Source organism: Pistacia vera, unplaced genomic scaffold (genome assembly GCF_008641045.1).
Source record: "Pistacia vera cultivar Batoury unplaced genomic scaffold, PisVer_v2 Contig630, whole genome shotgun sequence".
Taxonomy (NCBI): domain Eukaryota; kingdom Viridiplantae; phylum Streptophyta; class Magnoliopsida; order Sapindales; family Anacardiaceae; genus Pistacia; species Pistacia vera.
The window spans coordinates 10,560-22,887 of NW_022196480.1; the positions used below are offsets into that span (position 1 = coordinate 10,560).

General features: G+C 34.9%; 3 protein-coding genes across 3 annotated transcripts; all 3 read right to left on the bottom strand.

Annotated features, from left to right (window-relative positions):
• On the bottom strand, window positions 1–2,296 carry LOC116111312 (probable leucine-rich repeat receptor-like protein kinase At5g05160). Its single transcript, XM_031397509.1, has 2 exons — window positions 1,104–2,296; window positions 1–840 (listed from the first exon to the last, which is right to left on the bottom strand). The coding sequence occupies exons 1-2, from the start codon at window positions 2,236–2,238 to the stop codon at window positions 173–175; spliced, it is 1,803 nt and encodes a 600-aa protein (XP_031253369.1). The 5' UTR covers window positions 2,239–2,296; the 3' UTR covers window positions 1–172.
• Window positions 2,297–3,657: 1,361 nt separating this feature from the next.
• Window positions 3,658–5,953, bottom strand: LOC116111319 (probable leucine-rich repeat receptor-like protein kinase At5g05160). The gene is made up of 2 exons (XM_031397516.1): window positions 4,761–5,953; window positions 3,658–4,497 (listed from the first exon to the last, which is right to left on the bottom strand). The coding sequence occupies exons 1-2, from the start codon at window positions 5,893–5,895 to the stop codon at window positions 3,830–3,832; spliced, it is 1,803 nt and encodes a 600-aa protein (XP_031253376.1). The 5' UTR covers window positions 5,896–5,953; the 3' UTR covers window positions 3,658–3,829.
• Window positions 5,954–10,728: 4,775 nt separating this feature from the next.
• Window positions 10,729–12,328, bottom strand: LOC116111266 (probable serine/threonine-protein kinase WNK11). Its single transcript, XM_031397462.1, has 3 exons — window positions 12,238–12,328; window positions 11,360–11,863; window positions 10,729–11,291 (listed from the first exon to the last, which is right to left on the bottom strand). The coding sequence occupies exons 1-3, from the start codon at window positions 12,238–12,240 to the stop codon at window positions 10,911–10,913; spliced, it is 888 nt and encodes a 295-aa protein (XP_031253322.1). The 5' UTR covers window positions 12,241–12,328; the 3' UTR covers window positions 10,729–10,910.

Consider the following 12,328-nt stretch of genomic DNA (forward strand, 5'->3'; position numbering starts at 1 on the left):
AAAGATGATGGATATAAGATTTTTATTGTATCCATAGTACACTCTGCTTCATCTGTACATTGGCTTGAGGCCACACTGACACTGCAAGTGTTGGCCTAAAAGAGATGTGTTTTATTATTGTTCTAGCAAGCAAATTGGTTCCTGCTTCATGCAGAAAAAAGTTACCATAACTCTAATAATTTGATCCTGGAGTGTCGGTTTCAGGAATCACAGTGTGAAGCAAATCCTGATGGGTAGAATCCAATGAAGAATAAGATGAATTTGAAAGTTCATGCTCATGTTCATGTTCATGACGGTCTTCATTCGCATTCACAACCACTGAAATCCTCTCCAGAACCTCTGCAATTGTCGGCCGATTATCGGGAGAATGCGATACACATTTCAGGGCAACATTCAGCAGAGGAAATGCATACTGCTTCCCCGATTTGCTCACCTCCTTGTCGAAGACTTCACCAGTCCATTCCTCCCTAACCATGGCCCTGACCCATTTGGGGAGGTCTGTTCCACTTTTTTCCACAGTTTTTCCTGTAAGTAACTCCAGAAGAATTATGCCAAAGCTGAACACATCACCTTGTTCGCATTGAGTTTTCTCAGGGGCCATGTAGCCATTTGATGGAAACAAATAATTCCTCTTCAAGTCTATAAATTTTGAAAGGCCATATTCACTTATCAGTGGATCCTCATTTTCATCTAACAAAATATTTGAGAGCTTCAGGTTCCCATGAGGGATGGTTTCCTGGTAATGAGACCTTTGATACATGTAGTCCAAGCCCTTTGCAATGCCACTCGCTATTGACAGCCTCAACCTCCATGGAAAATCCTTCTTACCCTCAATGTAATCTGCACATTAAACATCGTTTTCAACAAAAATTTGATCAAGCACCTGTGAATTTACCATGTCTGTGATTGTGTGCAGGCCTAGAAATGGCTTGTATTCGATGTGTTGTGTTTTGTAATTGAGTGCGTGTGCGTGTTTATGTGTTGTATGCAGATGTATGCTGCTGCAATTGTGTACTCAAGCTAAATGATCTAACTTGTTCTGATTCTGGGTCTGGATGACATGCCAAGTTGAAGAAATGTTTGATTTGACACTCTCAACTTACTCTCCATGAGATTTAGTAGGCTGCCATTGCTTTGGTACTTGTAGATTAGAAGTTTTTCTTCATTGGTGGAATTGAAACCAACAAGAGGCAGAATGTTTGGATGCTTTAAGTTTCCTATTTGCCTCATTGTTCGACCGAACTCCTCAAAGGAAACCTGCAAGTTCTTAAATCTTTTGACAGCATAAATCACACTGTTCTTGAGTATTACCTTGTAAAGGCTGCTTGTAATGGTCTGGCTTCTCAAGTCAGCTGTGGCTTCAAGCAGATCCTCCAATTTGAACCTTTCATGTTCCTCAACGAAGAACACGAGCTCTGAACACCTTTCCTCTAGCTTCACTTCCTCTGTGAACATCACAGGAGGTGTCCGGGGAGGAGAAGCCTGAAGGGCCTTAAGAATTTCCCTTTCTCTAGTTAATTTAGCAGATTTCTTCCCCACAAAGTATGTGAACAATATGCAGAAAGAAATTCCAATTACTAGTGGTAAGATTTGTGTCCAGCTCCTATACCAAGGCTCATCTCTTTGATCAACAGGATGGTTAGTAATTGATACTGCGGGCTGCGGAATACTTGCTTCCGAGGCGTGTGCATATAAATTCTCGACATCTTTCCGAAAATAAGGACTCACCCCAGAAAAGTAATTGTTAGAGATGTCCAAGCTCCTCAGGTTTTTCATCTTGCTTAGAGCAAAAGGAACTCTCCCACTCAAAAGATTGCTCCTAAGGTTTAGATATGTCAGCGCCGCGCAGTTTGAGATCGAATCAGGAATACTTCCATGAACAAAATTGGTTGCTAAGCTCAGAACTTGAAGTTTTTGAAGATTACAAAGAGACTCTCCATCAATTCTCCCACTCAGGCTCAATCTTTCAAGTCTTATTTCTGTTACGGCACCAGCCTGCACATTGCACTTTACAGTGCCCTTAAACATATGTGAGCATGGATGTGGCAGCAGCCCATTCCAGTCAATTTTGAGCACATTTGGAGGATCAACAGCTCGAAGGAAACCGTAAAAAGATTCGGATTCTGTCGACTCACCTCCTACAGAAACCGCCGCTGCAATCAATAGATGAAGAGCCGCGACGACGCGTATTAGTCCCTCCAGAAGCTGCAGCCTGGAACCTCCTCTCATGCTATGCATATTGCTAGTCTCTATTACTTTGTATTACAATCTTTGGTTCATCACAGGGGGGGTTGTTTTTGAAAAGTTTTAAAAATGTTGATTGAAAATGTGACAGGATAATGTTAGAACATCTTGGTGTGTTTTGATATGTATAGCAGATGAAGACATTATTTCTATCGCATATTACAAAGTTCTGGTACGGTTATATTCTTTAGCATTATAAAAAATACGGTCGCCGTTAAGTCCAATGCAATGTATTGCCATACTTTCAAATATCATTTGCCAATCTTGCTAGGGGACATCCTTTGTTTTTTTTATTCGAAACTAAAACTGTCGTTAACAAGAATTAACTCATATGCGTTCTACATAAATTTGCTCTAAAGTTTTATGCAATATCCTCACTCAAAACACGTCTACTTAATAAAAGAGATTCGTGACTTGACTCTTTTGAAACAATCTCGACAAAATCTTAAAAGAAAAAGTCTAATTACTTTTACCAAAAAAAAAAAAAAAAAAAAGAAAGAAAGAAGGAAGAAGGGAATAAGTCTTTTAAATAAGTAATAACAATGGTCAAAACAGCAAGCACCACTCAATCAATTCTGTGAGATGATTAGACAGATTGATCATGAGACAGCAAGAATTTTTCTATCCTAGAAGTAGTTCATTGTGTTCAACTTGGCAAATCTTAGGTCCTAAAAAAAATCTTAAATAGCTTAATCACCATTAATTAATTAATCAATATCTTCATTGTTTTGATGTTGACACACCAAGATTAATAACATGTTAAGTCACCAGTCACCTAGATGGCTGAGAGTGAAAGAGAGAGGTCCCATTTAGCCATTAAAGCTAACCAGTCAAGATCAGATAAATGAGGATTTCTCAAGCAATAATTTAGTTGCCTTCTATTTAAAGGGTTTTCTTCTGTATGTGATAAATTTCAAAGGTGATTTTGATTCTATCTCTTGGTGGGTACCTTATCTTAACCCATCTAATTTGGGAATATCTATAATCTATTTTTTAAGCTAAATCTAATTACAAAGGTTTGTTTGGCCTTTTCAAGAACTCATTATTATCTAACAGTAATTTTCCCAGAAAAAAAAATGTTGAATTAAATCCTTGGCCCAATATATAATTCTGCAATCTCCTGTGAAAAAAATACTTAATTTGGTTTATACAAAGATTTCTCCATCATTTACTTAATACGAAGGGGAAATATTAAACTTACAGATTCTACATACTGAATGGACATCTCGACTCACGTGGAGTATGGTGTGGCAAGTCGTATTACACGTTAGTTTTGATGTCCATTCGGTATGCAGAATTGGTAAGTGTAGTCTTATCCAATACAAATGCAACTATATAAGAGTAACATAACTTATTATTGATTATAACAACTGTGTTCATATTAACAATCATATCAGTTGAGATATAGAGTAAAAAGATGATGGATATAAGATTTTTATTGTATCCATAGTACACTCTGCTTCATCTGTACATTGGCTTGAGGCCACACTGACACTGCAAGTGTTGGCCTAAAAGAGATGTGTTTTATTATTGTTCTAGCAAGCAAATTGGTTCCTGCTTCATGCAGAAAAAAGTTACCATAACTCTAATAATTTGATCCTGGAGTGTCGGTTTCAGGAATCACAGTGTGAAGCAAATCCTGATGGGTAGAATCCAATGAAGAATAAGATGAATTTGAAAGTTCATGCTCATGTTCATGTTCATGACGGTCTTCATTCGCATTCACAACCACTGAAATCCTCTCCAGAACCTCTGCAATTGTCGGCCGATTATCGGGAGAATGCGATACACATTTCAGGGCAACATTCAGCAGAGGAAATGCATACTGCTTCCCCGATTTGCTCACCTCCTTGTCGAAGACTTCACCAGTCCATTCCTCCCTAACCATGGCCCTGACCCATTTGGGGAGGTCTGTTCCACTTTTTTCCACAGTTTTTCCTGTAAGTAACTCCAGAAGAATTATGCCAAAGCTGAACACATCACCTTGTTCGCATTGAGTTTTCTCAGGGGCCATGTAGCCATTTGATGGAAACAAATAATTCCTCTTCAAGTCTATAAATTTTGAAAGGCCATATTCACTTATCAGTGGATCCTCATTTTCATCTAACAGAATATTTGAGAGCTTCAGGTTCCCATGAGGGATGGTTTCCTGGTAATGAGACCTTTGATATATGTAGTCCAAGCCCTTTGCAATGCCACTCGCTATTGACAGCCTCAACCTCCATGGAAAATCCTTCTTACCCTCAATGTAATCTGCACATTAAACATTGTTTTCAACAAAAATTTGATCAAGCACCTGTGAATTTACCATGTCTGTGATTGTGTGCAGGCCTAGAAATGGCTTGTATTCGATGTGTTGTGTTTTGTAATTGTGTGCGTGTGCGTGTTTATGTGTTGTATGCAGATGTATGCTGCTGCAATTGTGTACTCAAGCTAAATGATCTAACTTGTTCTGATTCTGGGTCTGGATGACATGCCAAATTGAAGAAATGTTTGATTTGACACTCTCAACTTACTCTCCATGAGATTTAGTAGGCTGCCATTGCTTTGGTACTTGTAGATTAGAAGTTTTTCTTCATTGGTGGAATTGAAACCAACAAGAGGCAGAATGTTTGGATGCTTTAAGTTTCCTATTTGCCTCATTGTTCGACCGAACTCCTCAAAGGAAACCTGCAAGTTCTTAAATCTTTTGACAGCATAAATCACACTGTTCTTGAGTATTACCTTGTAAAGGCTGCTTGTAATGGTCTGGCTTCTCAAGTCAGCTGTGGCTTCAAGCAGATCCTCCAATTTGAACCTTTCATGTTCCTCAACGAAGAACACGAGCTCTGAACACCTTTCCTCTAGCTTCACTTCCTCTGTGAACATCACAGGAGGTGTCCGGGGAGGAGAAGCCTGAAGGGCCTTAAGAATTTCCCTTTCTCTAGTTAATTTAGCAGATTTCTTCCCCACAAAGTATGTGAACAATATGCAGAAAGAAATTCCAATTACTAGTGGTAAGATTTGTGTCCAGCTCCTATACCAAGGCTCATCTCTTTGATCAACAGGATGGTTAGTAATTGATACTGCGGGCTGCGGAATACTTGCTTCCGAGGCGTGTGCATATAAATTCTCGACATCTTTCCGAAAATAAGGACTCACCCCAGAAAAGTAATTGTTAGAGATGTCCAAGCTCCTCAGGTTTTTCATCTTGCTTAGAGCAAAAGGAACTCTCCCACTCAAAAGATTGCTCCTAAGGTTTAGATATGTCAGCGCCGCGCAGTTTGAGATCGAATCAGGAATACTTCCATGAACAAAATTGGTTGCTAAGCTCAGAACTTGAAGTTTTTGAAGATTACAAAGAGACTCTCCATCAATTCTCCCACTCAGGCTCAATCTTTCAAGTCTTATTTCTGTTACGGCACCAGCCTGCACATTGCACTTTACAGTGCCCTTAAACATATGTGAGCATGGATGTGGCAGCAGCCCATTCCAGTCAATTTTGAGCACATTTGGAGGATCAACAGCTCGAAGGAAACCGTAAAAAGATTCGGATTCTGTCGACTCACCTCCTACAGAAACCGCCGCTGCAATCAATAGATGAAGAGCCGCGACGACGCGTATTAGTCCCTCCAGAAGCTGCAGCCTGGAACCTCCTCTCATGCTATGCATATTGCTAGTCTCTATTACTTTGTATTACAATCTTTGGTTCATCACAGGGGGGGTTGTTTTTGAAAAGTTTTAAAAATGTTGATTGAAAATGTGACAGGATAATGTTAGAACATCTTGGTGTGTTTTGATATGTATAGCAGATGAGGACATTATTTCTGTCGCATATTACAAAGTTCTGGTACGGTTATATTCTTTAGCATTATAAAAAATACAGTCGCTCGTTATATTCAATGCAATGTATTGCCATACTTTCAAATATCATTTGCCAATCTTGCTAGGGGACATCCTTTGTTTTTTTTATTCGAAACTAAAACTGTCGTTAACAAGAATTAACTCATATGTACGAGACGTGAATTGGAGTTTACAAAATTTTGTTATTAATAGATTTTTTTTTGTTTTTATTACTGCAGATGTCTGGGCCAATTTGTACGTACCTTGACTATTTTTCTCGAACCGTAAAACTATCGATCAGGTACAAGCTTCAGTGGCCATCTTTATTAAAGGTTGTGGGGATTTGAATGCGGGAGACCATATAAACTTAGATCCTCTTTTTCTTTTTTACTATCGGTTAAAAAAAAAATTACAAAAGAGAGTTCAAGCATGAAGTTTTCCTCGTACACGATAATTCTTGGATTAACCTTTTTTTTGGATGGCAATAAGAGTTATACGACAAGGAATTAGAGGAAATCAATGTAGGGTTTTTGGAGCTTGTGAGATCATATAAAAATGGTGGTTCCAAAGTTGACATCTGTGTTTTTTGTTTGGTTGTAATTATTTTATCAGTGAAGGAAATGTTTATGCAGGGAATAGACATTGTTGAAGCTTCATTATATACAGAGATGTAATCAAGTTAAGTGACGATGGAAATTAATAAATTATTAATTAAACATACAATAAATCTTCTGCTTTGTTTGAATTTAATACCAAAAAATTTGTTACCAGTACCTCAATTGTTAATTAACAGTACAATACAGGTCCAAACTGAATCATGTCAACCAACAAAAAAATTTCTTAGGTTTCCGAATCAATAGAGATTTTTTTTGCCGTTAATGAACTGTTAAGGAGTTGTTAAAATTTATAATGTTACGGGGCGTTTGATCATATAATGTTTTATTATAGGGGTATATTATATTAACAAAAAAAAAAAAATATCACCTTAAAGATTACTGGGAATGTTTAGAAAATGTGTTTCATTGCTTCAAATAAATTGGTGAACAATATATTTGGTTGGGAGGATAAATGGGTGGGTATGTTATATATATTACTAAATTGCCTACCTTTTTAAATATTAATATAACAATATTTTTTATTATTATTTTTTAAATAACTTTTTTTAACCCCCCTACTTTTCAGATTTAGCAAAAACACCCTAGCAATCAAAAACGTTTTAAACTTAACAAAAAGACCCTTACCCACCACAAGCCACTGCCAACAACCAGCCACCATCGCTAGCGGTCGCTGACAATGCCACAGATTTAGCTGTGACATCGGTAGTACCACAGATCTGGCCGTGAAATGACCAGACTTATGGTCGTGAAATGGCCAGGTCTTTGGCCGTGAAATGGTGGCTGTTTCATGACCAAAGACCTGGCCATGAAATGACCATAGATTTGGTTGTGAAACAGCCAGATCTGGCCTTTTTTTTACCATGGATATGTGATCCATGGTAAAAAAAAGCCTCACCAGCGCCCTTTTATTCGAATCAATCAAATCAATCAAACATATTTTCTAAACATTCTCAGTAATCTTCAAAGTTATCTTTCTTTCCGTTAATGTAATATATCTCTATAACACCCTCTTAATGATAAAAGGATTTTTATTATTTCCAAAACTATAAGAGTGTTTTTGTTTCATATTATATCACAGAGAATTAATGTCTCAATTTTAATGTTGTGAAAACATCTTATGATTCTTATTTCTTTAACTAATTATTGACTAATATAAGTATATCGGTGATTTAAATGACGATATATATTATTATTCATTGGGATTTACTATTATATATTCATAATTTACTTAACGTTTATCTTGTCTTATATATTTATCGTCAAAATTTTGTAAAATTTAACAATAAACTTATGAAATTATATTTCAAATTTTCAATTAATACATATCACATTCTGGCTTTAATGTAAACAGCTTTCATACGAAGAAAGTATACATGCATATAATTCAAAATTTAACCCAAAAAACAAAATAATTATTGTCTATAATGATCATAGATTAAATGGAAATTAAATCAACGTAAAAGCTAAAATAGAGAAAATTATCCATAAAAGAAAAAAAGAATATTCTAAAGAATATTCTTTTTGGTGTAATATTTGATGTTGTAAGTTAGAGATGGAATAGTGTTTTGCACCAAAATTTGCACCAATTTGGTGCAATGGGTTGGAGATGGTCTTAGGTACTACTTTTAGTTTTAGAGAATAATAATTAACATATTTTTAAATTTTAAAAATACAAAATCAAACTTATAAATCAACCCACTTAAACTATATAAAACTGTCAACATTTGATTGGAATTGTAAAGAATTAATTAATTAACATCTATACATATGAACACTCTAAAACTATATAATAAGATTTGAAGTGCCTTGAAGCTAGGGCACATGCACATATATTATATACAACTGTTAAGAATAAAATAATTTTATTTATTTTAATATTTATTGGAATAAGTTGTCGATAATTATCTGTCACCAACCTCGAGAATTTAATCTATTTTGTGTCACAGATTAAATTAATTTTCCCAAAGCCACCTTAATCATTAAGACTGTGGATTTTTTTTTTTTTTTTCTAATTAAGAATTCAATTTAGAATCTATAATGATTAGATTTGAAGGCTTCTTGATTAATTAAACACTAATGGGAAGTTTTGAATTATTATATATTTTTCTCTTGAATGTAGTTCTATCCCTACTTCTTTATGTTTAACAAATCCCTCCCGATAATAGAATAATCACATACTTAATTGTGATTTTAATAATAATTATTGTGCAGTAAATCACTGAAGCACGAATTCACGTCACGTATCAGTTTTTTTAAGTTAACTTTAATTACAAGATTGTTTTTGTAACAATATATAAACATACTTTTTATTCAAATTAGGGATCCAAAATTATTCATTTAGTAAGCCATATTTGTGCACAACGAAAAAAAAAAAAGCAATACAAGAACAATGAATGTAGGATTTACATTGAGCATTAGAACCACTTTAAAAATCATTTGTCTTGTGCAATTACTTGTTTTAATTTGTGTTTATCATGCATCTATTGATCAAGCATCAAATCTTTAGGTTTTGTACAAATTTTTGCGTAGATTCACTTTTTGTTTGTGCAAATCGCTGCATCAACAACAATGATAATTGGACTCTGTGTTACATATTCCTTTCAACTTAATATATATATATAATTTCTAAAGAAATTAAGTGCGAAATTTTGTGGTAAATTTCACTAATTATATGGTTAATGTGGTGTTGTATATCTTGGCTAATGAATGATAAGGTTTATATCAATAAGTATTCAATCTTCTCAAGGCTTAATAACATTTTGATCCAAATTTATCGTAAAACGACACTTTCACACTTGGTTCTAGAAACATTCAATATTATTGATATATTTTTTAATTCAAATATTAAAATTTAACCATGAAAAGGAAATCTTATCAATTCACATCATACATATAATATTATAGAGATAGAAAATCTAATCTAACATTATGAATTGACAAAAATGCCCTTTCACGATTAAGTTTTTACGTCTGAATTCGAAAATGAAGGTAAAGATTGGGGGTGAAACTTTATTCAGCCCTCATCTTGGAAAGAAATTTAATTAAATATTATAAATCCTAATAAATATCCATATATGGCTCTTTGATAACCCAAAGATCAACAATTTCATAATAAAAGGAGATTTTTGAATAAATAAATGTGGCAACATTCATAAAGTTTGATGCTAACTTATATGATATATATATATATATATATATATATCCTTTAGGAAATGGGAGGCAAGAACTTTTAATTTTCCAATAAATTAAATGGAAGGTGACAGCCAGACAAGAATACTACTGCTGGCCTCTTTTTGAAACCCTACCTTACCTTCCATTATAAAATATTTAATTAATTTTACACATAATTTATGAAACTTTATTTGGCCAAAGTCATAATAAATGAATTGATTAATAATCTCTAAAGTTGTCACGTCTATTAATATGAACATGGAGAAAATGTTTTAACGGCCCTTTCGATATTCAATTCGTTTCTTTGACTTTACTTTTATTCTACATTCATATCTCTCTCTCTCTCTCGACCTTTACTTTGACTCTACTTTAAATATCACAACTCATACCTATCCTCTAATTTAAATATATCATCCAAGAAAATTCAACATTAAAATTTGATTTAGTTAGGATCTTTTTATGACCATCACATAAGGCAAATCATTAAAGCATATATATTCTACAAGAGATTATATTGTATACTATGAGAGAATTGATTAGATTGATAATACGAGATTATATTAAGTTATCTAGGGTTACAGGCATACATTCTATGAGAGAATAATGGATTAGATTGATACTATTAAGAGATTATATTGTATACTTCGAGATGCTTATATTTTTCACAAATTTTGAATTCATTTTGATCTGTAAAATCTACAAGAAGTTAAGAGGATAGAGATAAAAAAATTTGATATTCATATATAGGATAAAATCAAGTATATAAAATCGTATACAATATTTCACTCACAAGAAATTTAAAAAAGAAAAAAAAAAAAAAAACCCACAAATTTCATCTAACTAAAACCTTATAATATATCTTAAAACATATATGTACAATTAGAAACAAATGACATCATCATCTCCAACAAGCAATTCTCATAGTCTCCCATCCCCACTACTTCAAATCCTTATCCTAATTATAGAAAATTCAATTCAATCATAGAAAACTAGAAAGAAAAAGAGAAATTGAATCCAGAGCTGGTTCAAAAGAAACCTAATCATGAACAAACACTATCATATATCGTTTTCGTCATCATCAATACCATCAAAGAAGGGGTCATGAAGAAGCTCCGCCGCCGACGGCCGCGCCCTAGGTTGAGCAAGACACCTCTCAATGAAATCCTTCACTTCTTGATCCTTGATCTTGCTCAGAGCCGCCGGCCTCACCCCAGATGAAACCTTCTTGTAAATCTTTGCAATATTGTCACATTCACTGTAGGGAATTTCAAGTGTCACCATCTCCAAAACACACATCCCAAATGAATATATATCCACCATTTCTGTATAATCTTCGTCGTAAAGCTCTGGCGCCATGAACTCCGGTGTACCGAGAATCGAATGCGCCGAATGGTTCTTCCCCACTATCGCCGCCATACCCAGATCACCGATTTTAACCTGTGTGGGAACAAACCAAGTTCAGTTCAGACGGGGCTAGTGAAAGTAGAGTTTCTGAAAACACATACCTGACCAATGTTTCCGTTTACGAAAACATTGCTGCAATTGAGATCTCTGTGAATTACACAAGGCTCATGAGTGTGCAAGTAATTCAAGCCCTTGAGTATTTGTTTAGACCATTTTTTCAGGGCTTTCATGGAGACATGCCGGTGCTTTTTCCGGTAGTCTCTCAGGTTGCCGGAAGTACAAACTTCGGTGATGAAATTCAACGTGTTATGATCTGCATCTCTCCACACATTGTGCAGGGAGATGATGTTCTTGTTCATTAGGGTTCTGAGCAACCGGACTTCCGAGTAAAGCCGCTCGATCATCGCCGGATTGTCGCAAAAGTTTCGCAATTTCACTTGATTCCATGCAACTTCAATGCCCTCTTCTTGATCAAACGCCCGGTATACTTTCTTCACTGCGCCTGACCCGAGAAGTTCATTGTATCGCCCGTATCGGCCGGTGGGATCAACTTCCACAAACGGCTCCGCATCCTTATCGGATGAATCGGGATTAACGCTAGGCATCTAAAACAAAACCATGCAAAATAATTCGTTAAATAAAATTAAAGATACTTAAATCATAAGAAGCCTTCAACAAATTTAGATCAAAACACATTGTCAAAGATGTAACTTGAAACAAAATCAGATCTAAGCACAGAGAAAAAAATATATATAAAAAACAAAAAAAAAAAAATTAATAGAGAAAATCTGACAAATATAAAACAAGTTCTATAAATACAGAAACCAGAGACATAATAAGACGAAATTTAAACGCCGAAAAAAAAAAAAAAAAACCATGAAGACTCCATTAAAGCTCTCAAACATGAAACTCTTCACATTGTTATAAAAAAAAAGTAAGAAAAAACGAAAGTGATAAAGAGATTGATCATGAAACTCACCATGAAACGCAGCAACGAGAAGCATAAAGCGAGAAAAAGCAAAAGCAGGGTAACGAAGCACGAAGCATGGAAAAGCTAAAGTGTTTTGGGG

Coding starts and splice junctions, on each gene's coding strand:
- LOC116111312 (XM_031397509.1), bottom strand. CDS start 2,238: ATGCATAGCATGAGAGGAGGTTCCAGGCTGCAGCTTCTGGAGGGACTA. Junction 841..1,103: donor CCTACTAAATCTCATGGAGA/GTAAGTTGAGAG, acceptor TTTAATGTGCAG/ATTACATTGAGGGTAAGAAG.
- LOC116111319 (XM_031397516.1), bottom strand. CDS start 5,895: ATGCATAGCATGAGAGGAGGTTCCAGGCTGCAGCTTCTGGAGGGACTA. Junction 4,498..4,760: donor CCTACTAAATCTCATGGAGA/GTAAGTTGAGAG, acceptor TTTAATGTGCAG/ATTACATTGAGGGTAAGAAG.
- LOC116111266 (XM_031397462.1), bottom strand. Junction 11,292..11,359: donor TAAACGGAAACATTGGTCAG/GTATGTGTTTTC, acceptor GTTCCCACACAG/GTTAAAATCGGTGATCTGGG.